Raw genomic sequence first — 26,499 nt, 5'->3', positions numbered from 1 at the left:
TCGATTTGTATCCTTGAAGGTTACTTTTCTTATAACTTTTCAGTTCTGTATGCAAGCAATACTGTGCAGCATCAGAATAATTGATAAATAATATCTAGTAAAAGTATGTTTAGATATTTCAGTGAAAGTTTCCAAGTAACCATTAAACAACCATGGAAGTCACGTTCTGTAGGTACTACAAATGCCATACTTTTTAGGCAGCAAGTTATGACGAACTGAAGGGGTCATTTTCTGAGAAAACTTAGAATGCAAATTTCTTTTGTCATTTCTATTGGAAAAAATCAATATTCTTTTGTTTCAAAAGACAGGTGCAAGTAGTCTCCCTAATTTCCATTACATTATTCTGTATGGCTGAAGACACAATCAGTGTAATGCTTTAAAAAAATGCTATCTCCTCTCTCAATCTTGCATTACTTCCTAAATCATTTAAAATAAGAATTGAGAAGAACGGTGTCCTTAAAAGTATGGTATCAGAATTTTTACAACTTGTCTATGAATTTGTCTACACACGGGAGACCTGGTAGACTTCTCTGGGGAATCTCTGGGGATACAAATCACAATGAATTATGCAAAATCTACAGTACTGTGGGGTGGGTCTCCCTTGCAGGTTCCACCCCGGCCAAAGCCAGTGCCTTCGCAATAGTGCCTGGTGAACCTTTCGTCTCGTTTTTGGAGGTGCAGTGGATATATTCATGACCAATGGAGCTCAGTTCTTATTTAGTAACATATTTTGGTGCAAAGCGTTTATATGGACATTCCTTGATCATGTGAACTCCAGGGAAAACACCAGATCAATTTACATACTGTTTGACAGAGAGATTAATACAGAGAAAATGGACCAAAGGCTACGGTGTTTTCGTTTACGTTTACCTGAAAGTGTTATTCACATGGTCGATCCGACCGTCGGTCGGCATAAGGTATACAAAGGGAACATCAACAGTTTTTGCCACTTTCCATAATGAATCCACCATGCAACTCACTTTGTGAAGCTCTCTGCCAAGAATCTGGCCGGTCGCTACTTGCCCCCAAATTAAATCACCAATGACGGGAAATGTATACCACATAAGCTGGTGAGAGTAGAATATTCAATATATTTCAGCAACAAAAAATGTTGATAACTGGCAATAATTTTCTTCTGTTGACATCATTAATTGCTTCGTAAATTAAGAGAGAGTTCATTATATCTTTGCAATCGAAAGTGGAAAATTCTTAACTACACGGTACAGATGTAAGAATAGTCTCCCATCATGCGTCAGATGTACCTGCCAACTTTAAGTTTTCCGGAGCATAAAAGCATTTTCTCGTTTAATATATGTTTACCTTTCAATGAAGGTCCCTGTATATTCTCATACTCAAACTGAACGTGGGCTACTTGCATACCCCTAACCTTGTCGAACAGTACCGCTTGACAAAATCCTTTCCTACAATATCCACAGCTACTAATTGTCCTCAGGACTAGCTACTTTGACATCGACGAGGACCGTAAACGGGCATTGGAAGACTTTGAAACCCAGGATAATTAGAGATAGCAGATTCAGAGGGAAATGATGAGAAATCTGAAAGATAGAGGGTTCCATCGCTCAGAAAGTCGGTTACCAGTACCGAAAAGCACTGCGGAAAGACGTCAGGTACTATATTTAGCAAGTTACATGTAATTGGTTATGACGGTAACTCCTTGACTGAATGGCTCTTTATTTACAAAGTTGCAGCTTTTGCTTTCTCTATCTTAAATGTCTTGTATGTGCGTATATTCACGACACACTGGACTGTGACATCTAATCTCCATCATCGTATATGTGAGCGCACAATCTTACGTATTGGCACCATAATTGGTGACTTATTAGGTCCTTTTTTAATAAAATGTGTTCTTGTTTTTTCCTCTTCTATTACAAGGTAACTGCAAGGAACCGTTTCAAGCACTGTACTCCAAGACTGCGTATCGCAGTTCACAGTCAGACTGAAACATTGCAGGAGGGCATATAAAAATACATTATGCACAATAGTACTTTGACCTTCGTTAGCACAACGTTGATCATTAACTTGGATTTAGGACTGTCAAATACTTTCACGATTCAGTAATTTCTCGAAAGAAATTTATACATTACTCAGGTGAGCTGTAAATTTATTTCTTTGATTTGTTGTTTCGAGACCGCCATGAATTCGAGAACATAATTTCATGCTATTTAACAGGAATACAGTTGGAATAAAGTAGATGCACTATGAGTAAACCTGCCAGGGCCAAACTGTAAAACAGGAAATATCTCTGTTTCCGGTAACCATACCTACCCAACAAAAGAGCCTACCTAAATCATTATTTCAGCATTTCCAATGCGTGTTGAATAGATCCTATCTGCAGTATGCTTGGGTCTTGGACAACAAAAGAAAAATAAATAAAAAATTCTACCGACCAGCCTACCCTAATTTTCAGAGTAATGTTACCGGAAACGCGTTTTTTATTTTTTTATTTTATTTTGCGTAATTAACATAGTCGGCTTTAAACAGTACTAGATGGTAGTTGCACACAATGCAGAGTATTTTCTCAAATGTCACTTGTTTTAATGCATTTCTTTTTATCAGTTATAGTTGTACCCCTGATTGATATATAGTTAGGATTTACCTATTTATATGATAAACGGTTGTGTGACAATAAGTATAATTTCACTTACATGTCTGCAAACGGCATTTTTGTCGTCAACAAACTGCTTACAGTGGGAATGAAAGAAATTCCATCTGACCTTCCATGACTTCAGTCACTTCTTCGAAAGTATATCTTTCGATTCCTTCCCTTCAAAATGGGAATTCAGAACAAAACTACTATCTTTTTAAATACTACAAGCTCCTGTTTCAAATGAAATAATAAATTTTATACAGTGATGTTTTGTACCCAAAATGTCCAATGTGTATCTCCTTCATCCTTTGAGGAAAGTTTTGCTACAGTACTGAACGTCAGATTCTCTGCTTATTGAAATTCTGCAGTGTGGAGGGACTGTCAAGTCATTTTTGATGGAAAGAATTGCCTTGAAATCGTGTGTGCCTGTACGATGTGACTCCACCTTTACAGAGTTTTCGAACAGAGCGCCTTAGGTGGTTCTAATTTCTAAACAACTTTCACCGTGCTGTGGGGAATATGCAACGCGTTTTCAACAAACACAGTTTCTGTTGTTAATGCCTTGTGACATTGTTCCATGTAGAGTACACGAATTCATTCATGTGTAATTGTAAAAAAAGCAATTTGACTGCTATAAAGGCAATTAGTTTTTGGTTACTCAATTATATTCAGTAAATGTTTTGACAACTCTCGTTTGCATATCTATTACTCATCAGATAGCTTTAAAGATAAATGCAATTATTACATGATGCATGATTTTTTACTTAGCAGGAATTAAGACAATTTTTTCAAGTTACCGAGGTCTAACCCACTTTCGATACGACAATTGTGTACTTTATTTACCTTGTGCTAACAAATTTATTTGATATTGGACAATTCGCTTCATAAAACTGTTTCATTTGATAGTCAAAAAAGGAGTTACTCTGTTTCCTAATTAGCAAAATCGACAAATTTCAAACAAAATTCTCTATAAAAAAGTCTGTAAACTTTTAACAATCTAGCTAACTTAAATATTTTATCGTGGATAATTTCACAACTTCAGTGCGAATATGCATCGCCCCGATGCCTTTATTTGCAAGGTGGGAAGTGCTGTCCATGCTTCGGTAAAATTAAATGCAAATGAATTATTTCATTGAAATTAACGGTTGCTTTGATGCTTGTGATATATTTTCATTTACTGTCTATTGCTTATGTCTAACGACGGACAACAGTAAAACATCCCCAACAAGTGCGATATGTCCTTGTCACAAATTAAATAGAGTGGGTTAAAATGAATAATTTAAACTACGGTCTCCAAAACAGTTTTAGAGACATAATAATAATAATTGCATGGTAAATTATTAAGCGCAATATCTACCATTCCCGCATTAGTTCTTTCCAAACACGCGCGACACAATTTAATAACAAATTTGCCCATAACTTTTTAATTTAGGGTAAGTCAGTGAGGAAATGTAATGCTTTCGTTGATACATAACTTCGAAAGAGGTAGTCGGTCTATTACTATGCGAAAAATCTGAAGTGTAGCTGTGTCAAATGTTGTCGCAATTTCTGACATTTTACAGTTAAAAACTTGGAATGTAAATGCATTGTCTATATCATATCAAAACATCTCATTTTGTTAGAAATGTTGAATTCTAAATTATTCTTGTATTCATCATTATATCCCTGTTAAGTCACATTAAAATGGACAACTAAACCTTTGAGCATACTATCATTATAAATACTCTAGGAGACAAGTATACTATCTTTTTTAGCTTCTCTCTAAAGTACGTTGAGGTACAGTACTTAGCCTATGCAAGCACAATGCATACAATAGTCCATATTGTTATTGACAAATGAATTCCAGTGTGTACTAAAAATGCGGTGCAAATAATAATATTTGATATTTCTCAAAGATAAACTACATTGACAGATTAAACATACCGAACGTTTCTACAGGATGCTTTTGAGAATGAAAGAAAAATGTGCAGTTTTTTCCCTCCAAAACAATGGTAAAAATAACTGAAAAATAACCATTTACAGCCAGAGGAGATTACTGAGAAAAATGCCATTAATACATCTTGTATTCTCGTTTAGAAGAACCTTGTGTTGCGTTCAGTCTTTCTAGATTTATGCGATGTAATATAACTGTCCAATTAAGATTTATGGCAAAGGGGTAACATTTGCCTCGGAAGTGTTTCTGACTCTAAATCCCAAGTAAAAGTATCTCAAACAGCAACTCACGCTTAGGTGTTGGCGACAGACAGACTTCATGTGTAAGTTGAAGTTGGTCATTTTTATCAGGGCCATATCCTTTTATGAGTTACCCAGTGCGGCCAGGTTTGTATGTGTTTGACGAGAACGTCACAAGGGCAAATGGTGCCATTTTTGCATCGGCGTTGTCAATATAATATGTAGTCGGGTACCAGTTTGTTGCTTGAAAGAAAATGGATTTATTAAGACTGTTTGGGTGATTATTGAAAAGTCTTTTTTTGTAAACTACTTCAAACACAAGCTTCAAAAATTAATGATCGTCAGACTCACCTCCTGATTTGTGGCAAAGTGTCCAAGAAAAACGAAAGACCCCTTTAAAACAAACGTGAATAAACATATCAGCTTCAATGCGGTTACGTTACAAGTGGTAAGGCTTCTTTGTTTCCGCTAACTGATGATGCAAAGTGGAGAGAAAAAGGTTTAAACAAACTATATTTTAGTTCAAAAATGACGTATTTCTCGAATGTACGTTTCACAACTGCATCGTCTACTTTAAGTGAGCCGATCGAGAATTGTAAAAGGACCTTCTATTAGAGACGGTAGAAGTAGTTGCTGTCTTCAAAATTCGTGCACATGCCTGCAAAGCTAAAGCACGCCAGATTTCAATTCTTCGATTCCACGAAATGAAGTCATTAATAGCCATACATGTTATTGTCCATTGAGATTTTAGAGAAACACGATCTTTCGAAAATGCTCTGAGTAGATCAGAGAATAACGGTCAAAAATTGATCCACGAAACCTATCCGAAATACTCGATAGTTTGGGTTACTTTGCGCTACTTGAATATATCAGAACTTAACTCGAGTAAAATAAGACATACTAAGAAATAGACTGGGTATGGATTGTCATTTGCCATTACTGCGATAACATTGACGCATCGCCCGACCATGAATATGCCTTGGAGCAGCATTGAAGTGCTTATCTTGTCCCTTAAATAAATGTCACACAATGCCGTCTATTTAGCTCTTTCATTCATTGCATAATGTTACATCAAAGTTGAACACCTTTAAAGTCCTTCATTAGAATATTTCTTTGAAGTATTCATTTTATAGTGTGTGACCTAGTGCTATTAGGCAAAGATAAGTTACAAAATAGCTAGAATGAATCGTTTAACATTTTAAACAATCTATTTCTTACCATAATAACTGCTCTTCTGGTCCATTAATGACCTTCGCCAATTTAATGAACATCTTGTAATCACACCAGTACATAAAACACGTTACCTAAATTGTCAATAGCAGTAAAAATAGTACTTTGACGTTTAGTCTTTCACTTCGCCAATGGCCTGTTCGTTGACTATGAGAAACGTAAATAACGATTTACCAACAAAATATCTTGCCAGTGATTAAAGAGTTTCCCGCAAACTGGCTGTGTCTCTGACTTTTCTTCAGATGAAGTAGACTTGTTCGGCAATTTTTGCTTTACCTATATCTTTAAAGATAACTGCAATTATTATATAATGCATGATGTTTTACTTAGCAGGAATTAAGACAACTTTTTCAAGTTACCGAGGTCTAACCCACTTTCGATACGACAATTGTGTACTTTATTTACCTTGTGCTAACAAATTTATTTGGTCATCGACAATTCGCTTCATAAAACTGTTTCATTTGATAGTCAAAAAAGGAGTTACTCTGTTTCCTAATTAGCAAAATCGACAAATTTCAAACAAACTTCTCTATAAAAAAGTAAGTAAACTTTTAACAATGTAGCTAACTTAAATATTTTATAGTGGATAATTTCACAACTTCAGTGCGAATATGCATCGCCCCGATGCCTTTATTTGCAAGGTGGGACGTGCTGTCCATGCTTTGGTAAAATTAAATGCAAATAAATTATTTCATTGAAATTAACGGTGGCTTTGATGCTTGTGATATATTTTCATTTACTGTCTATTGCTTATGTCTAACGACGGACAACAGTAAAACATCCCCAACAAGTGCGATATGTCCTTGTCACAAATTAAATAGAGTGTATTAAAATGAATAATTTAAAGTAAGGTCTCCAAAACAGTTTTAGAGACATAATAATAATAATTGCATGGTAAATTATTAAGCGCAATATCTACCATTCCCGCATTAGTTCTTTCCAAACACGCGCGACACAATGTAATAACAAATTTGCCCATAACTTTTTAATTTAGGGTAAGTTAGTGAGGAAATGTAATGCTTTCGTGGATACATAACTTCGAAAGAGGTAGTCGGTCTATTACTATGCGAAAAATCTGAAGTGTAGCTGTGTCAAATGTTGTCGCAATTTCTGACATTTTACAGTTAAAAACTTGGAATGTAAATGCATTGTCTATATCATATTTCAAAACATCTCAATTTGTTAGAAATGTTGAATTCTAAATTATTCTTGTATTCATCATTATATCCCTGTTAAGTCACATTAAAATGGACAACTAAACCTTTGAGCATACTATCATTATAAATACTCTAGGAGACAAGTATACTTTCTGTTTCAGCTTCTCTCTAAAGTACGTTGAGGTACAGTACTTAGCCTATGCAAGCATAATGCATACAATAGTCCATATTGTTATTGACAAATGAATTCCAGTGTGTACTAAAAATGCGGTGCAAATAATAATATTTGATATTTCTCAAAGATAAACTACATTGACAGATTAAACATACCGAACGTTTCTACAGGATGCTTTTGAGAATGAAAGAAAAATGTGCAGTTTTTCCCTCCAAAACAATGGTAAAAATAACTGAAAAATAACCATTTACAGCCAGTGGAGATTACTGAGAAAAATGCCATAATTACATCTTGTATTCTCGTTTAGAAGAACCTTGTGTTGCGTTCAGTCTTTCTAGATTTATGCGATGTAATATAACTGTCCAATTAAGATTTATGGCAAAGGGGTAACATTTGCCTCGGAAGTGTTTCTGACTCTAAATCCCAAGTAAAAGCATCTCAAACAGCAACTCACGCTTAGGTGTTGGCGACAGACAGACTTCATGTGTAAGTTGAAGTTGGTCATTTTTATCAGGGCCATATCCTTTTATGAGTTACCCAGTGCGGCCAGGTTTGTATGTGTTTGAAGAGAACGTCACAAGGGCAAATGGTGCCATTTTTGCATCGAAGTTGTCAATATAATATGTAATCGGGTACCAGTTTGTTGCTTGAAAGAAAATGGATTTATTAAGACTGTTTCGATGAAGTGTAATGCATGATTATGGAAAAGTCAAGAGAATTTCACAAGAAAATCAAATGAGATGAATAGCAGAGGGAAGATTAAACGTAAGTTAAAATACAATATAAGGAGTAACTTAAAGTTTCGCATTATATTCAAAGTAGACTGGAAAATCGTCATTTGAAGCCGCTCTCTACGCCTCCTCTCTTAAGGGAAGCAACGCTTGGAACAACCTGAAAAAAATACAGTCTAACACAGACATTATATATATATATATATATATATATATATATATATATATATATATATATATATATATATATATATATATATATATATATATATATATATATATTACTTAATATCTGTTACACAGTTTTCATATATCTTACAATCATCAGCATTCGTCTCGACCTTTCACTTTTTGTGTGTGTTTTTTCACACGCGGAAGCGTAGAGCAGCTAGCACTGTGGTCTAATGCAGGTAAACGTTTGCCAACTCTGCGGTAAAAACCAGCCCCGTTTCCCCCGACCCGAGGTTTTTCTATAAGTGTACGCAAACGGGATTGAAGTTGTCTATATATGGTCGACCGTTTTAGACATCTTTCAGTAAATTTAACAACATCAGCAACTGCTCGTCTGCAACATTGTTAGTGAAAAAAAAGGTTCAAAGGATAGCGCCTTTTTAATCTAACTATTTCGGTATTAAATTAGTCAGATATTTTAAGACGTGCCATGGTCGTTGAATACATTTCGATGGTCTTTTGTATGCTGTGTAATACAATCAACGGCATTATTGATAGGGTACATAGCTGTTTGATTTAATTGACTTTAGGTTGATGTAAGGGTTTAGCTTGTCACTGGTATAACGGGGATGACATTTCCGTACTCAATGAGCATTATACTTAGAGTTTATCGGTTTCAACATGCATACACACTGTTATTTTCAGCGTAGATCGCAATCATTGGATAGTTCATGTATTTCCGCCTCATTTACTGATATTGAAAATGTATTTTATTTATAATGCATTTATTTATGCATTTATCTATGCATTCTCTATTCATGCATTTATTATGCGTTCATTTAATCTGCATCCAAAGTACTGAATCTGCAGTCGCTGAGCATCTTCTACCTCAAAGTCGTTTACAGCCTGCTTATGATCTTCGTCCGATTCAAAGTACCGAGCCCTAAGGACAATCAGCAGCTGCAAATATCGAAGAGAAAGATAAAAACCTACCTACTAGCCGAAAATGTTCGTGGCGCTTCATATTGTATTACAAAGCCTGCACAAGTACTGATATGTAAACAAAAGTTTATTGGAACACTGCGGATAAAGGCAGACTAGTTTATCTATTTATGTATACATATATTTATTATTTAGGTGTTTGTTTGCTTGTCTGCTTCCTTTTTATTCCTATATTTTGTATATTTACTCAACGTATGTTTTTATTTCTTTTTTTGTAAACTACTTCAAACACAAGCTTCAAAAATTAATGATCGTCAGACTCACCTCCTGATTTGTGGCAAAGTGTCCAAGGAAAACGAAAGACCCCTTTAAAACAAACGTGAATAAACATATCAGCTTCAATGCGGTTACGTTACAAGTGGTAAGGCTTCTTTGTTTTCGCTAATTGATGATGCAAAGTGGAGAGAAAAAGGTTTAAACCAACTATATTTAGTTCAAAAATGACGTATTTCTCGAATGTACGTTTCACAACTGCATCGTCTACTTTAAGTGAGCTGATCGAGAATTGTAAAAGAACCTTCTAATAAAGACGGTAGAAGTAGTTGCTGTCTTCAAAATTCGTGCACATGTCTGCAAAGCTAAAGCACGCCAGATTTCAATTCTTCGATTCCACAATATGAAGTCGTTATTAGCTATACATGTTATTGTCCATTAAGATTTTAGAGAAACACGATCTTTCGAAAATGCTCAGAGTAGATTAGAGAATAATGGTCAAAAATTGATCCACGAAACCTATCCGAAATACTCGATAGTTCGGGTTACTTTGCGCTACTTGAATATATCAGAACTTACCTCGAGTAAAATAAGACATGCTAAGAAATAGACTGGGTATGGATTGTCATTTGCCATTACTGCGATAACATTGACACATCGCCCAACCATGAATATGCCTTGGAGCAGCATTGAAGTGCTTATCTTGTCCCTTAAATAAATGCCACACAATGCCGTCTATTTAGCTCTTTCATTCATTGCATAATGTTACATTAAAGTTGAACACCTTTAAAGTCCTCCACTAGCATATTTCTTTGAAGTATTCATTTTATAGTGTGTGACCTAGTGCTATTTGGCAAAGATAAGTTACAAAATAACTAGAATGAATCGTTTTACATTTTAAACAATCTATTTCTTACCATAATAACTGCTCTTCTGGTCCATTAATGACCTTCGCCAATTTAATGAACATCTTGTAATCACACCAGTACATAAAACACGTTACCTAAATTGTCAATAGCAGTAAAAATAGTACTTTGACGTTTAGTTTTCCACTTCGCCGATGGCCTGTTCGTTGACTATGAGGAACGTAAATAACGATTTACCAACAAAATATCTTGCCAGTGATTAAAGAGTTTCCCGCAAACTGGCTGTGTCTCTGACTTTTCGTCAGATGAAGTAGACTTGTTCGGCAATTTTTGCTTTACCTATATCAAAATATCAGCTTCAAAGTGTATACCCTTATCATCGTTTCCGCAACTGATCTTCAAAACAATCGCAAACTGCATTATCGAGATGAAAATTTACCAGGGACATCGCATTAACTAGGAACGTTGTGTGAAAATGAGGTCTTTATCTGGCAAAAAGTCTTCGACAGTCACGAAATACGATTCTTGAAATCCGATAGTTAGTTCTTTGCTTTTTATCTATTTGATCATAACAACAGTTTTCCTTTAATCACCTAAAACGAAATATAAGCAGTATTGCGTTTTTATTTCAAACATTTACAGTTTAACAGCTTTCACAAAATACTTATCCCTGAAAGCTACTCACCATTCCAGTCAGTGACACTAACGTTAATGTGACGGTATAATCAGTTGAAGGATTGAAAACCAGACAACTGTTGGGAAATAAAATGATTTCCTTCAATTCATCGCGTAATTTTCATGATAGTAATAAAACTCGTCTCAGTCCCTCATTTCCTTGTCCCTGTCTTTCTCTATAGGACTCTGCCTCCCTTCCTCCCTTCCCCATCCTCTCCCTTTCTCCCCTAAAATGATATCATTTAGTCATACGCTTACGTGATAAATGCTTTCAACGGTTAAGTGTAAAGTGTAGGATTTCTATCTTTCAGGAAAAGCGCGTTCAAGAGATTGAGTTAGCGACTTTTTAAGACAAAACATAAGTTACCTGTTCAATTCTCGGTGAGCGGGAATGTTTGATTTCAAAATAGCAAAGACAACACTAGGCAGTACCCAACCGCAAATGATGTAAGAGATTCTGCAAGATGACGAATGATTATTTTATGCATATATCGCTGATGGAAACTATAGAAGGGTTATTGCATATTTTTAATCGTTTGCTTCCACTAAAAATACATGTTTCGTATGTTAGGGATATGTTAAAGACTCTGACTGAGATACTTTTTTCCTAACCTTCGTTCTTCCAAATCTTTAAAATAAATGTATCATGCATGAAGTTGGTGTATCGTACGAGTGACCTATATAGGAAGGATTCTAAAACGAATTTAACGTGTGGTACTTCGGAGTCCTTTCTGTCCCGTTATCTTTTCAAGGACAGCACAACAAGTGCACTCCCTTCAATTTCAACACCAACGATGAGAGCAAACACTAGAAGGCAAATGTTGATCATAAACGGACATAAACCTTTAAAAACATAAACAATACCACAAGTAAAGTCTCCTGAATCAAAAATCACCTTGCCACTGTACTTCGGTATACGTAATACTTGAGACGGATGAAAAGTTGAACACTCATGTTCATCATCCAGGAAGCATTGCTTAACAGTGCAAACTGACAGAAGGCCGCCACAATTCGGCATGTATTCTGCAGGAAAACATAACAATAACTTCATCATGCTGTTGCATCATCATATCAAAGAAAAGTTTAATCTTGCAAATGAAGACAGAATTTGACAATATTTTAGCTACAATGTTCTAATTACACTAGCTCAGGAGTGGCTTCAGAGATTTCTGTTAATATGTTCGTCTATCCTACATATTTTAGTGCAAAAATATATATCAAAAGCTTCAAACAGGTCAAATTTAGCAGTTTGTACGGGTCCTATTTTAAGTTCATTTATAAATGTATAGACTGATTTCAGATCAAGAGTATTACCTCATTCTCTCTTTCGATAAGGTTGGCGTCTATTGCGATTAAGACCGGATAGAAACCAAGTGACACCATAGCCTGGCATAGGACAACATAAAAGTCTGATGTCAGCCTGGAATATAAAAACACACCAGGGTTTGATGCAAACTAAAGGCCGATGTCATTAACATCACACAACGAAATAATGATTTCTCTATGGTTCAAGCATTTTATGAAGTATAGGAATTTATGCATTCATTAGGGATAGGCAAAGTACAACAGGCGTCGATTTCTGATATTGGCGCGTTTGAATCAGTACAAAACAGTATATTCATGCCGCCTCATTTGTGGGTATTGTTTAAGACAAGGGTGACCGTGAGGTATATCGCCGAGTTGCTCATCACAATTTGTCTTCACGAGACCAAATAGAAAATAATCTGCTTTTACTGGCTAGTGTTTATTAAAAGTTGCTAGATATTGCGATACAGAAGTAATATTTCATCAACTGTTGTAACAAATTATTGTGTATGTAAGAACGATAGAGCTGCAAAATTTCTGTCCAGTTCGTCTGACGCGGAATTTCCCAAACAAATGTCAAACACCGATCTCAGCCCTTTGGGGTGGAATTATTTTTCTTACGTCTCTTCAATACTTGAGTAGATTGCTGTCATCATACTTCATTGTAGAAAACACAATTGTCATCAATAACTTTCTTTAATTTGTAGCATTTCTCTCACATATAATGCTATGTGAAACATGATAAAACTGACGACAATTTTCTTCTCAATGCACTAACAGCATTTATTATTAATAATTCGACAAGGTATTAATCAAAATAACAATACGCCACCACGCTTTGATCAATTTTCATTTCTATTGTCACCAACAGAGAGTTCAGACAACCCTTCACTTTCATCTGTGTCGTCTGCCCCTGATAGAGGTCTGTTTCTTTATTACGAGACATTTCGTTAAATAATACGCGCTGCTTGAGCGGCGAACAGTAAAGGACCGATGGGCATTCGTCAAAAGAGATTGTGATTAACAAATAGATCCCACACTGTTTCACACACGCCCGGCATACTGGGGATATGAGAATGGTTACTCTCGCAAGTTTTCATATCTTACAAAGTTATACCTTCGCATCACTTTAATGTTCTGATCCATCCATCCATCCATTCATCCACCCATCCAACACCCATCCATCAATCCATCCGTCCATCCATGTATCCATACTTAAGCACAAACACGACTATGCACGTACGCAAAACATTTGTAATGACGACAAAACACAGTCAATGCAACATTACACTGGTGTCTTAATTTTTGCTCCCCCTCTTGAAAAAGTGGTCACGTTCTCAACTTTCACACTGCTTGTTGAAATTTCTATAAAATCGACGAGCTTTAAAAGTCAAGTGTACTTACCTTGCCAAAAATACAACGATGACACTCGATATAATGAATAACAAGGATAAAACGCAGCAAATCGTCAAAACAATGTTGGCGGCGGCTTTAAGAAAAGGCTGTAAATTAATGGGGCGAGATGAGGAGTTTAAGAATATTTTGTGGATTGAATTTTCCATCTAATGCAGAGATCATTGTTGAATATTGGTCTTTATACATCAACTAATGAAATACATATCTACCGTCCATGGTCATGCATTTCCGACACCACTGATGCAATGAGTAAATCGATAGGCGTATCCTCCTTGAACAGCAAACAAATGTACATTTTTATCTTGTAATTTTCGGCCGCATCCTTGTGTCAGATCACAAAAAACCTATAATACTGCAAGGCCTTGATTAAAGAGCTGTTAGCTGCCAATTTTCAGACTCATACCGTTATTCATATACTCTTTTTAGTATAGAAAATGCACGGTGCAGGTTTTTATTAACAAAAAGAAGCGTACAGCAAAATATGCTTGATAATTAATTGGATATGCAAACCTTAGGTTCCTTGCCAATGATTGTAATAACAGCAAAGTTTGCCACGTGATTACATTTGCACTCTACATACTCCCAAACCTCATGGACACCAATTTCACTGACACTGCATCCGTGATTACTCCATATCCTGTAGGAAGACATTAAGATTTCAGTGGTGTGCACTTTCGGCTAACAAATCACCTTCTATATAAAGCCCTTCCCTTCCCTTCCCTTGTCGACTTCCTTACAAACATTATAGCCAGTGTTAACGTACTTTGTACACGATGACAGCAAGTATTTTCTATGCAGTGATGAGTATAGAATCACACTATCCTATTCGTGGCTTTCTGAGTGTCATCCACTGTGCGCTTCTATACGATGTTCCCTTACTTTCTGTAGTCTAAAGATAAATTTAAAAATATATATGTCACCATTTACTCCTTCGGATGAGATCTTAGATCTTATGGGTCTTAAAATTATTCCTTGGAATGTTATGTTAGGATTCATGGGTACAAAAAGGTAATAGCAACATAATATCTTTAATTAACAACATAACGTCGACAGTTTTGTCTTTTAAAATATGTTCGTGGCAATATTGGCGGCAATGCAATCATTACAACAATATCGACAGGGATACAACACGATATACATCCCTTTCCCTGATTGCGTAAATGTCATAGTTGCAAGGTCCTGTGTGAAGTACTTTCGTACTACGACGTTATACTTCCTAAATCTGAAATTGCTTAGCAATATGTACAGACCATAGTAAAGAGTTCAATTTGGCATCATGTAATGTACATACTGATAGGAAACAGCTAGTTGGTAAATGCATCTATCAACAAATATTTATATGGGTTTAAAGTACAATGTATTCTTATTGTAGGAATCTATACAATAAGAGTTGGTCTTACCCATAAATAGCTTCAAGAGACATGGATGAACAGGTCGGGGAATATCCTTCCTGCAAGGCAAAAAAGACGACATTGCCTAAACGTTCCTGGTAAAATGCCGATAATTGATAAGTAATTCTAGATTCAGATAATTCAAGCTATGTCTTTTAGTTTCTGAGACATAGTCTATTGTAACACAGCACCACAAGTCTCACCTCTTTTAAGTAGAATCTCATCTGGACATCCACATCAATATTCTGACGCGTTTGAGGATATACTGACAACGAAATAACAGGTGTGTTCACCCGCTTTACTCTCTGCACTGCAGTTATTGAGTTTACCCAATTTCGTCTTTGCGGTCTGTAAATACAGGTTAGGGTTAAATACAGGTTAGGGTTACAGAAGTAATAAAAGACGGAGGAAATTTACAAGCGTACATTTTGTAAAACATAGATAACGTTTTTAGTTTAATTATTTTCTAAGGTTTTGATTTCATTTAATTTGATGTATTCAAAAGTTACAAGAATAAGAAATAACGTTTAAGTCCTGCATGGATAACCCATAAATCTCGAGGATTTATTTTTACTGTAGTCCAAAATAATCAACAAAGGAAGGATCCAAAATGAAAATGTTTTAAGAAACAACTTCTTTAACATTTTCTGACCTTGTTGTGACAGTGTCCGTTGGTAAAAAGTCTCCCGGATTTCGATAGATGTAGCATATCACTACCAACGGCATCTCTATCCATTGCAAAAAGAAAACCTCTTCTTAGTGTTCAATGGTAAGCCTTCAGTATATTTGTCTCTACAATGCGTTAGACGCACTACTACGTTTTCAGCTTCAATTTGCATTTGTGAATGACGGAAGGAAGGTTCGTGATTATAATCAAAGGCACTCTGTTTAAGCCGATCGAAGCAGAGATTGTCTATACCAAACATTTGCCTAAAATAGTATTTTAGGCAAGCTCTTAAAATGCTAGCCGTGTTTGTATAGTATTCACAAAAAGTGATTCAACTTTTGAGAGTTAATAGAGGCAATAGATCAGAATTCTTCATGAAGTGCTAAAACTTTGTTTTCACAGCGACATTATTCCTAAAACAGGGAAATTGTTTTCTATAATTTAATCAACCTTTGGTACCTATAGAAGTAGACACATTTATCTTTTCCAGTGTTGCCTTGGGTATCTGTAGGTAACTATCTTGAAGGTCTGAGCTGTTCCATTTCAGTAAACGCCTCTTCGTTGGTACAGTGTTTGTGGTAAAATCAATCATGAAGTCGTCGAGAGATTTTATAAAAACACCTCTTAAATCTGCAAAATAAAATATTTGCACATTGGGAAGTGACCGGGCTAAGAAAACGTCTACTTCTAAAGATAACATCTCGACATATATACGCACGTGGGTAAGCCAACAATATGGTTGATTAATCAAATTGATTCTGCTGAAGTGCAGCGTGTTTTGTAGGTTATATCTGCATTGTCGTTTTTCACTATTCACAGACGTTTAGGGAGTGTATTTGTATTATTCAATAATAACGGTAAGAGTCAGCCAATTAAATGGATAACAGCTTCCGAGACGCTGCGCACTAGGCTAATCGATTACATGACATCCTTCTGCTTACCTAATGCACCAGTTGACAAGGTCACGTCCTGTCTAGATATTCTCATGAAGTCATACAATGTGTCACCGAATGATTCTAGAGAAGAAAACAGCTTCAACACTCCCTTGTTTGGTCCGTGTTCCTTTAATGAAATGGTCAAATACAAGCAGAATGTCGCGCCTGGCGCACACATTCATGTCAATTGCTACTTCAGTACTTTCACGATGAAAAACCTCAACAATCCCCAATTTTCGATCTTATATGTTAGCTTATCGGAAATGTGGAGACAAAAATCGTAGAGATATAAAGAACATTGGATTATTATTTTTTTTATTCACCGGATCAACAAAATCGTATGGTATTAGACACGTAAGTTTTACATACGTGTACAAAATTCCAAAAAAAACAAAAACAATTATCTCACCTGATGTACTTGTGCCCATAAACCTTCAAATTTTACTGCCAAGAGTCGATCAATATGTTTTATAAAACGCTGTGAACGAAACATTGACACAAAAATTCTTCTTGGATATGCAATTATTAAAACGGACCTGTTGGAAGTTTCGTTAACTTGTGTGAGAAATGCAGGGTTGGAGAAAGCCATATGTAGACAATTTCATTTTATTCGGTAAATCACATTTCAGAGTTTGTTCACTTTGAGCGATCTCTTATTGCAAAAGTAAGCACCTGTGATTGAAATAGATAAAAAAGTTCATTTACCGATATCGTTTTCTTTGAGCAGGGACATGGAAGAATAATGTATACCTAATCAAACCAAAGAAAAACTTAGACTACATACTTGAAAAGTCGTACTTAGTTCGTAATGAACTCTTCAGTAGTGCCATACTTGAAGTTCATTCACTCGGTTATGTTTGTCACTTGAACATGGCATAACCTTTCGTAGGAATCAAGCTAGGCAATTTTCCAATTGGAAAGCCTATTTAGTATACATCTATACTAAACAATGTTGCAAAATATATTCCGTCCACTCTTTTCAAGGTGCCTGATACAGACACTAAGTCGACATCTTATACTCTGCTTTCAGATATAACTATGTACCTGAATATACGTGTTTGTAACGTTAAGGACAGACTCTCCTAATTCTTGAGACGATACAGTTGTCGCTATGTTTAGCATGAGGTCACTCTCGAGCAATAAATCGCCTCCATGGGTTATATTGAGATGTTCGGTGACATTGGTTAGGGAATCCAGAGCTATCACTGCATCAACCATGCCAGTTATGTTAGTTATCTGTGCGTGAACAACGAAATGTTTTGAGACTACCGTTGCATTGTTTAAATGTCTTGGGAAGTGCTCTATATTACATTATAATGGAACAAATATTTAAAGCTGTTTGTCCCTATTGAACATAATATAATTCTATATGAAATTACTTTCTAAGTTCCGTGTATCTGTTGTATATTAATATCAAGTTGGTTTTCAGACATTTCATTGGACTCATTGTATGTTTTTTTTTCTTTTAATTGATTTTTTGTTTGTTTTGTTTTCCAAGTCCCTTTCAAATAGGTATAATAAGGTGGTCCATGTAAATGTATTTTGAATCAAATCTTTAGTAAATGCGGTTTTTGCGATACCGTATTAGATGACAAGAATTTCAGAAATGTAGATTCAAGTCGAGTCTAAGTTCCGACAGAAAATGCGACAACCGTCAAAAAAATAAAATTGTTAATGCTATCGTTCTCACCTTCTCTGCTAGCTCAAGTAACTCCCTGGTCTTGCAATCAGTTGTATCCACCTCGTCCCATTCTCCATTGACATTACAGAACCGTCTCATCACTCCTAGAAGTGAAAAATACATTGAAGTACCAGATGTGAACTGAATGTGCTCAAGTGGTTTACGACAGGTTAATTACATAGTAGTATGCTTCACAGAACAATCAGATATCTGCCACATTATTGTAGCAGGTTTCATCAACTTTAACACTGTACTCTCGGAGTTAAATCACTAGTGACAAAATTTCATTCAATATGCAACTGAGCTGTTTATTAACTTGACACTGTTCAATTCATTGGACAATTAGAAATCTAGAAGATCAACATCTGTAGCACGTTTCATCAAACTCAATACTGTAATTCGTAGTAATATTACTAATAACAAAGTTCATAAAATATGCAAATATACCATTCATTAACTTGACCCTGTTCAGTGCTTTGACGCGAAAACATTTATCAAATCAATATCTGTAGCAGGTTTCACTATATTTGATGCCATAATTTTCGAGTTATATCACTAATTACAAAGTTCATTTAACCTTTAATTAACTTAACACTACTAAGTGCTTCACAACACAGTCCGATATCTGTCGGATTAGTATCTGCAGTAAATTTCATCAAAGTTTTCAGTTATTTTGGAGTTATATGACTATTTATAAATCTTCATTTAATATGCAGACGAGCTACTTATTAACTTTACACTACTCAGTGTTTTACACATTGTTGGTTTATTCCAAAATGCATAGTCCTCAGCCCATCGCATATTAAGGCTACAGAACACAAATCAGGAGAAAAACAAAACATGTTAACGCTATTTACAAAAGAGAGCTACGAAAAACTACACAGAAAAGTATTGAACCGTTTCTCGTTGATTAACAAAGCCGTCTCTAATCTTAAAGGCTTTGTGAATAAATATTGACAATTTATAAAGAACCCGATTATTGTCACTCGCTAAGAGATTAAAACACTTTTCTTGTGTTGGATATATTTTCTACCCTAAAGGTATCAAATCAACTCTCAGTTCTGCGTATAATGGACGGAGTAAAACAAAGTGAAATTCGTCCTCTACCAGCGAATTTCCTACTACAATATGGACAAAAACTCTGATTTGCAGGTATGGCAGGATTGCAGTGGCGTCCGGTTTCAATTTGTAACATATTGCTTGAACATCTGAGTTTTGCAAGATCAACCTTGAATTTTGGAACGTTAATACATAATAAAGGTAAAGTTCAGGATTGAGCATGGATTTAAAATGAACATAGCGGCGAAGACGTGGCGACTCAGTGATTGACGCCGACCACTCTTGCCTGTAACAATCCCGTAATCGGTCTTGAAATAAATTAAGAAATAACTTTGGATCTCCCACTCCTTGTTCAAGACAAACGATACCAAAACCATATCGAAATAATATCTCACGCACTTTAGTTACCCAATTCACTCTGTCTGCCAGGTCCAAATCTTTCAACATTTCGTAGCAAGCTTTTGGGTATCGGTTGTTATTCATAGCTACAAGTTTTAGCCAATAGGCGATACAACGTTTCATGTAAATACAGGACAGTGGATATCTACCACATTCCCCAAGCAGTACTTCGTGGTTTACACTAGAATTTACACCAATATAAGTAGACAATACAAGTAGAAATCTACAAAACTTAAAATGTACATTTTCAATAACAGGTGAGTATTAAAATCCCCGTATTTCAGCTCCGTAACAAATTACCGGAGCAACACATGTGTCAAATAGTTCAAATGCTTGTGGGAGGGGGAGCCTACAAATTTCTTGATAACAATATCTATCTGATAAAGAGCTTGGTTTCCTTTCATGCACAGATTACTTTTAACTGGTGACCATGAAAGTCGTGATGACATTAGCATACCCAAGTAGTTGTAATGTTTGACAACATTTACTGGAGAACCCATGTAGAACCATTTTTCTTATCCCTCAATATCCCACCGTTTCTAAATACCATAATTTTGGATTTGTCTGAATTGACCGACATGCCCCACTGATTAAAAAATATCTCGTTTGTTCAGCTTTCTCTGTAATCTAATAGGCAGATCGGCATCATCCGTTACATCATCCGCATACATGGGAATCCCAACGTTTTCAAAGTTCGAATTAATTGAAATCCCCCCATTTTCTATGCCTATATAGGACGCAAGTTCGTTTATAAAAAGACTAAATAATAGAGGACTGAGCATGCACCCTTTTCTGGATCCCACATTACAATTAAAATAATCGGTTAGTCCGCCATTACACAGAACACTTGACTCGATGTTATTATACATGGATCTAAGCACTTTAAGTACATTCGCATGTAAGCAATAGGATATCAATCTGTGCCATAAGTACCTGGGAGTCACCCGATCGAAGGTTTTAGAGAAATCTATAAATAAACAGTACATGCGGCATCTTCTTTGAGAAAGATACTTTTGTACAATAGACTGTTACGTGAAGATATTGTCAATCGTACTGTAGCCCTTACGGAAACCAGCTTGTGATTCAACAATGATTGCTGTTCCTCTACCCATTTGACCAGACGCTCGTTAATAATTTTAGTAAACATTTTGCTCATACACGATAAAAGGGAAATACCACGAAAATTGTTGACGTCTGTAAAACTACCTTTTTCGTGAAGCGGATAAATAATACCTTTACCCAAACTCTCAGGGAATACACCTGAAGCAAGAATCAAATTAAAAAGTTCACAAAAACAGTGTTTCAAAACATCATTACAGTTCTTAAACATTTCGTTCACAAGTCCATCAGGACCAGGAGACTTAGAGTTCTGTAAGGCGTTGTTACACTTCGAAATTCCCAATAGTAATAGCGCTGTTAATGTCTGAAGGAGTAGTATTGTCGCAGGCAGCACAAAAAGCATCGTCGTCTGCTAAATCAAGGGCAATTTGCTATTCAAATACGGCATCCTGGACAACAACTGAATTATTTAGTAGCGTGTTAAAATAATCGAACCATGTCTTTGTTGCCTGTTATCAGCGGTAGATCCCGACTTATTATTACTTCTTATTTCTTTAATTGTCTTCCGGAATTTCGCATGATCGTTCGCGAGAAATAATAAAGTGTCCCGTTGTTTCTTCTTGTAGTTTTCCGCTTTCATTTTACATAATTCTTTAAATAGTTTTTTTAGAATCAGAGTAATTTGTTAACTCTTCTCCCTTATTTGATTTACGAAATGTATTTAAAAGTTCAAACTTCCGGTCTCTAGCGCGAGAGCACTCCTTGTCCCACCATGATTTGTTTGAGGGTATGTCTATGGCGCGTAATCCATGCCAAAATTAATACCTTACATTTTGAGCCAAACTTCATTCAACTCTCGCTCAGTGCGACCCAACTGTGGCCACCTTCATTCGGCTCTCGCTCAATGCGATTCAACTCTCGCTCAGTGCGACCCAACTGTGGCCACCTTCATTCGGCTCTCGCTCAATGCGATTCAACTCTCGCTCGGTGCGACCCAACTGTGGCCACCTTCATTCGGCTCTCGCTCAGCGCGACCCAACTGTGGCCACCTTCATTCGGCTCTCGCTCAGTGCGATTCAACTCTCGCTCAGTGCGACCCAACTGTGGCCACCTTCATTCGGCTCTCGCTCAGTGCGACCCGACTGTGGCCACCTTCATTCGGCTCTCGCTCAGTGCGACCCAACTGTGGCCACCTTCATTCGGCTCTCGCTCAGTGCGACCCAACTGTGGCACAGAGACGCATTATCTTTCGAATGTAGCCATCCATGCCATGCGCTACATGACGAGTGTTGGTACTATGAGTACCAATTTTCGAACATTAGGCCTATGGCTCGATCTTTTGCAACATTTGTTTTCCGTGTTCGCTTGTTCATAATAACATATTAATTATTAATAACTATTTATATTTCCATCTGATCGTAAAAATAGTATTTTCAAGATAAAGTGCATTGCCGCTGTTCTTATATAAAACACCAAGGGTGGACACAAACCGGACACCTGAAAGAAAACTGCTCTGTACGTCAATCAAATTCAAACGGCAACTGTCATTGGACAGCTGGTGCGTGGTTCATCGGAACGCGTACGGTCTGTACGTTACCGTGTACGACTCGCGCTCCAACCTTGGTAAAAATCACTGAAATATGAAACAAATGACCAAAAAGATATTCCAGACTTCACATATTGTTAGACAGATACTAGGTTTAATTAGTTGTACGCATACGTCTTACTTTAATGCCATGAAACAGTCGAAAACTGTTCGAGATCCATACTTCTGGGTTAAACTCTGGGACGTCGTTTGCAGTGTTCATATTCGCACATACTTACGTCATAGGAAAGCCGACACTTCATAGCCAATCAGCACTCGAGAAATATATAGTGACGTCGCGATGTGTAATTTGCATACAGAGCAGTTTTCCCTTCGTTCAAGCGGCGAAATTACACTCCGTTTCAAATGACAGACGCACTACTTGGTAAAAATACTGGGAAAATGTTTTATTTGACGTAAGAAATAGTCATAACTATTGGTTTTGTTGGCATATAAGCCGTTACAATGTAGATTTTCCCATACCGTCTAGTTCGGTGTCCACCCTTGGATTTTCCTATGAGTGAGAGTGTGTGTACGACTATTCATAGTACCCACATTCGCCAGAGGCAGCGTGTGCTCGGTAAATAACGCGTCCCTGTGAACTGTGGCCACCTTCATTCGGCTCTCGCTCAGTGCGACACGACTGTGGCCACCTTCATTCGGCTCTCGCTCAGTGCGACCCAACTGTGGCCGACTTCATTCGGCTCTCGCTCAGTGCGACCCAACTGTGGCCAACTTCATTTAACTATCGCCCAATTCCATCCAATATTGTCGCCAACCTATCCAACTTTCACAAAACTCAATGCGACTCGTAACTTCGGAAACAGCTTTCAAAGCAATATCTTTGGTACTATGATTCTATTATAATTAACAGACAATATTCATATCATTAAAAAAATGGGTCATCTAATATTATGAAGTTTAAGGACATTTTGAATGAGAAGACTTACACAGTAGGCCTACAGTTGGTTAGGGAAATAGTACATTGAGAATAAAATTACTGTAAAGGGGAGAAAAATCAAAAAAATCAAAACAGAATTAGAAACTCTGTTAAATACAACGGGTATGGGAAGAATGACATCATTTTATTCTTAGACTAATAATCGGTATTAAATATTTAAGCAATAAAGCACATCCAGCAACGGTATACATCGAGATTTTGACCAATTCACGACATATGCACGGGTGATAGCGAGAGCATAAAATAATTAATATAAGTATTATATAGAAATAATAACGCGAATAATAATAGTTTCAATTTCTGTGAAAATTTCATCATATGGGTATTTTGGGTCGAAAAGACCAAATATGATATCGAATTCACTGCCCCATGTTTCCATGGTAACCATTTTAGGGGTTGAAAATTTCAGTTTTTCTAATATCCCATGAAATGTTACTTTGATTGATATGAAAATTATCTATTGGGGGAGTTCGGGTCAGAGAACATAAAAACCAGACTTATTTTAATGTTTCGAGTTGCCATGGTAACTATTTCCAGAACTAATGGCAAATTTCTGTGCCCAGTTTGGTTTGACTGCATTTATCTAGCTCGTCCCAAAGTGACGGACGCATCTTTCAACCTTTCAGCTTGGTGAAAAACGCATTTATTGATTCGCCAAAGGCCTCTGGATTCGCTTATTTTTGCACAAGTGCTACATGGACATAGGAAAAACTTCGACTTACCCTAGCCCTCTCGATTGTTGAATACAACCACGGTCCATGAGAGTTCTCGAATCAAAACCTGTAGCCATGCTCGAATACAAATATCTTCTCATTAAATTACGCCATTCTTGATATACAAGAGTTAGCATTCCAAAGTCTGTCACCCTTTTTTTTTCAAAGTTTTGAGAAGGGCGGTATTTCCATCTGAATGATTGAACGACGTGAAACACAAAATTCCATCGCATATGTTCCGGCAATATGTGCACTGTACAGTAGAAATACTGTATACGCTGCAGCCAGTGCAGGTACGTATAAACTCCACAAAATGGCCACAGACGGCGTGAACTTTCTGAAAGGATTTCCTGAACGTCCTCCTTGGTACCTTAGAGACTTACATGTGATGTCCTGGAAAGTATTCTCTGCAGTAATTCCAGTTTCTGTTAACATGCACACATTTTATAGCTGAACGACATGATAGCGCGAGACAGTTCTACAATACTATACACATTCTCGCGCTCCCAGGCTCAATTGCGCATGCTCATACTGGCAGACTACGTCACCTGTGTTTTGTTTCCGGCGCGGCCGACTTGGCAACTTAGGTTGAGCAAACAAATAACGAACAGCCGAACGCACTCTCAGTGATGGCGGCCATCGTATTGTGTGCATACCGAGACGATCGCTCGCCGTGCGCGTGTTGTTCCTCGAATTCTGACCCATAATCATTTAAAAAATGCATTCAAATGTGATAGTTAAAGCTGTTCTCAATTAATAAGGTGGCATACTCAGCATAGCTGGATGTTTATCGCTAGTTTACCTTTGACCTCGCGACATTTGCAGGAGAAGTTTCTTAGCACGGACAACTTAATAACATAAAGCATGGCGGTCTGTAAGTGTAAGTATTTTCATTAATGTGTTGTGTAATTTACGAGGTTCAGATTTTAAGTAAATCAATTTTAACAAGATTGAAACCGATTTAACCGTGTCCGCAGTGATTTAATCTGTACATTTCATGGCGTGATTTGTCATGGGTTATTTTTTATGCGTGTGGGTTTTTTATTTACGTCCATATGTGCGTTGCAGTTGAGCATAGTTTTTCGGACCATCACGCATGTCTCCCTGGTAACGGGTTTGTTTACACACTGGCATATTTTCTGGCGCCTTTTTCAATCGTCTGTTGGCCTAGACTGTGAAAATGTCATTCGAATTTCATGCTCGTGTGCTAAAAAACCGGTGTCGTATTTGTGCACGGAAAATAAATGGCACAAGTTATCCATGCTCCAATTTTATCGTGGAGTTAAAGAATTGTTTCAGAGTACAGTTTTAGTGAAGACATTCTGATGTTCACCCGTCCAATTTTTGTTGTCTCTGTAAGAGAGTCATTGCTTCATGGCAGCAGGCAGAAAGCAATAACAAAACCTATCGGCCAGGGACACACGTAGTGAAATGGTCCAGACACTGTAGAGTACGGAGATGTGCGGTGTGTGATGCATTGTGTAAGGCAGGAAAGAAAAAGAAAGACAGTAAAAACAGGGGCAGACCAAGTCAATACCAAGGCAGTGACATTTCTGGTATCACTGGCAAGGAGACAGGAAAGACGGGGAAACTACAGAGTGATCATGGCAGTACAAATCTAACAGCAGCTGTAAAACAGAGGGCAGGAAAAAAGATGAGAAGATTCATTCCCTTGCAGAGACAGAGGTTCAATGATCTCATTGAAGAAATGGAGTGTCCCATTTGCAAAGACATAATAGATGGACCAATACAACTTTTGTGTGATGGACCACATGTGTTTTGTGCTGAATGTTTGTGTCAGTGGTTGCAAGTTTCTTCATCCTGTCCTGTGTGCCGTCTCTCTATTATGTGTGAATCTATTGTAAGTCCCCCCATTGCCTTTGCAAACATGCTATCAAATGCCACAGTCACATGTGATTATGGGAATGTCGGTTGTAAGTCAGTTGTGCCACTGCAAGATCTGCAACACAACACGGAACGGTGTGTTTACCAGTCCATTGCTGGAGACCACTGCTTCTCGTCAGTGAGCCCATTTCCATCAGAAGCCACCATACTCCAGTCCCCATCCTGACACAATCAATACCGAGACATCAAATGATGAAACATCAAGGGATAGGCAGAACAATATATGTGCAGTGAAGGCCGCAGAAATTGTGTTGCAGAATGTATCAGCGGTGCATATGCTGCCACAGTATGAAGAAATGGCAACAACACTTGTCAAGAAAAAAAATAGAAGCAAACAGAAGTGATGATAGTTTGATAAAGGTTAAAACCAAGGGCCAGGTGAGTTTTTTACCAGCATTACTCTTGCTGATCTATACCCACATA

The 26,499-nt window shown here is 36.9% G+C and overlaps 1 protein-coding gene across 1 annotated transcript; it reads right to left on the bottom strand.

Moving 5' to 3' along the window:
- Nucleotides 1-8,923: 8,923 nt before the first annotated feature.
- On the bottom strand, nt 8,924-24,321 carry LOC139144033 (adhesion G protein-coupled receptor B1-like). The gene is made up of 19 exons (XM_070714681.1): nt 24,181-24,321; nt 18,405-18,499; nt 17,759-17,950; nt 17,124-17,192; nt 16,721-16,841; nt 16,239-16,409; nt 15,765-15,840; nt 15,316-15,460; nt 15,122-15,171; nt 14,232-14,358; nt 13,710-13,807; nt 12,315-12,420; nt 11,896-12,023; nt 11,368-11,457; nt 11,011-11,077; nt 10,377-10,462; nt 10,039-10,168; nt 9,511-9,552; nt 8,924-9,204 (listed from the first exon to the last, which is right to left on the bottom strand). Exons 2-19 carry the CDS (start codon nt 18,492-18,494, stop codon nt 9,061-9,063), a joined length of 1,932 nt encoding a protein of 643 aa, XP_070570782.1. The 5' UTR covers nt 18,495-18,499; nt 24,181-24,321; the 3' UTR covers nt 8,924-9,060.
- Nucleotides 24,322-26,499: the final 2,178 nt, after the last annotated feature.

The sequence above is a fragment of the Ptychodera flava genome, chromosome 11 (assembly GCF_041260155.1).
Source record: "Ptychodera flava strain L36383 chromosome 11, AS_Pfla_20210202, whole genome shotgun sequence".
In the NCBI taxonomy this organism is placed as follows: Eukaryota; Metazoa; Hemichordata; class Enteropneusta; family Ptychoderidae; genus Ptychodera; species Ptychodera flava.
This window is presented reverse-complemented; position numbering and strand designations above follow the sequence as displayed.

Excerpts from the sequence above, each read along its gene's own strand:
- LOC139144033 (XM_070714681.1), bottom strand. The coding sequence starts at position 18,494 with ATGAGACGGTTCTGTAATGTCAATGGAGAATGGGACGAGGTGGATACA. Across the intron at positions 17,951-18,404 it reads TACTTGAGCTAGCAGAGAAG|ATAACTAACATAACTGGCAT; the intron begins GTGAGAACGATA and ends GTTCACGCACAG. Across the intron at positions 12,421-13,709 it reads ATCGTTGTATTTTTGGCAAG|GCTGACATCAGACTTTTATG; the intron begins GTAAGTACACTT and ends TTTATATTCCAG.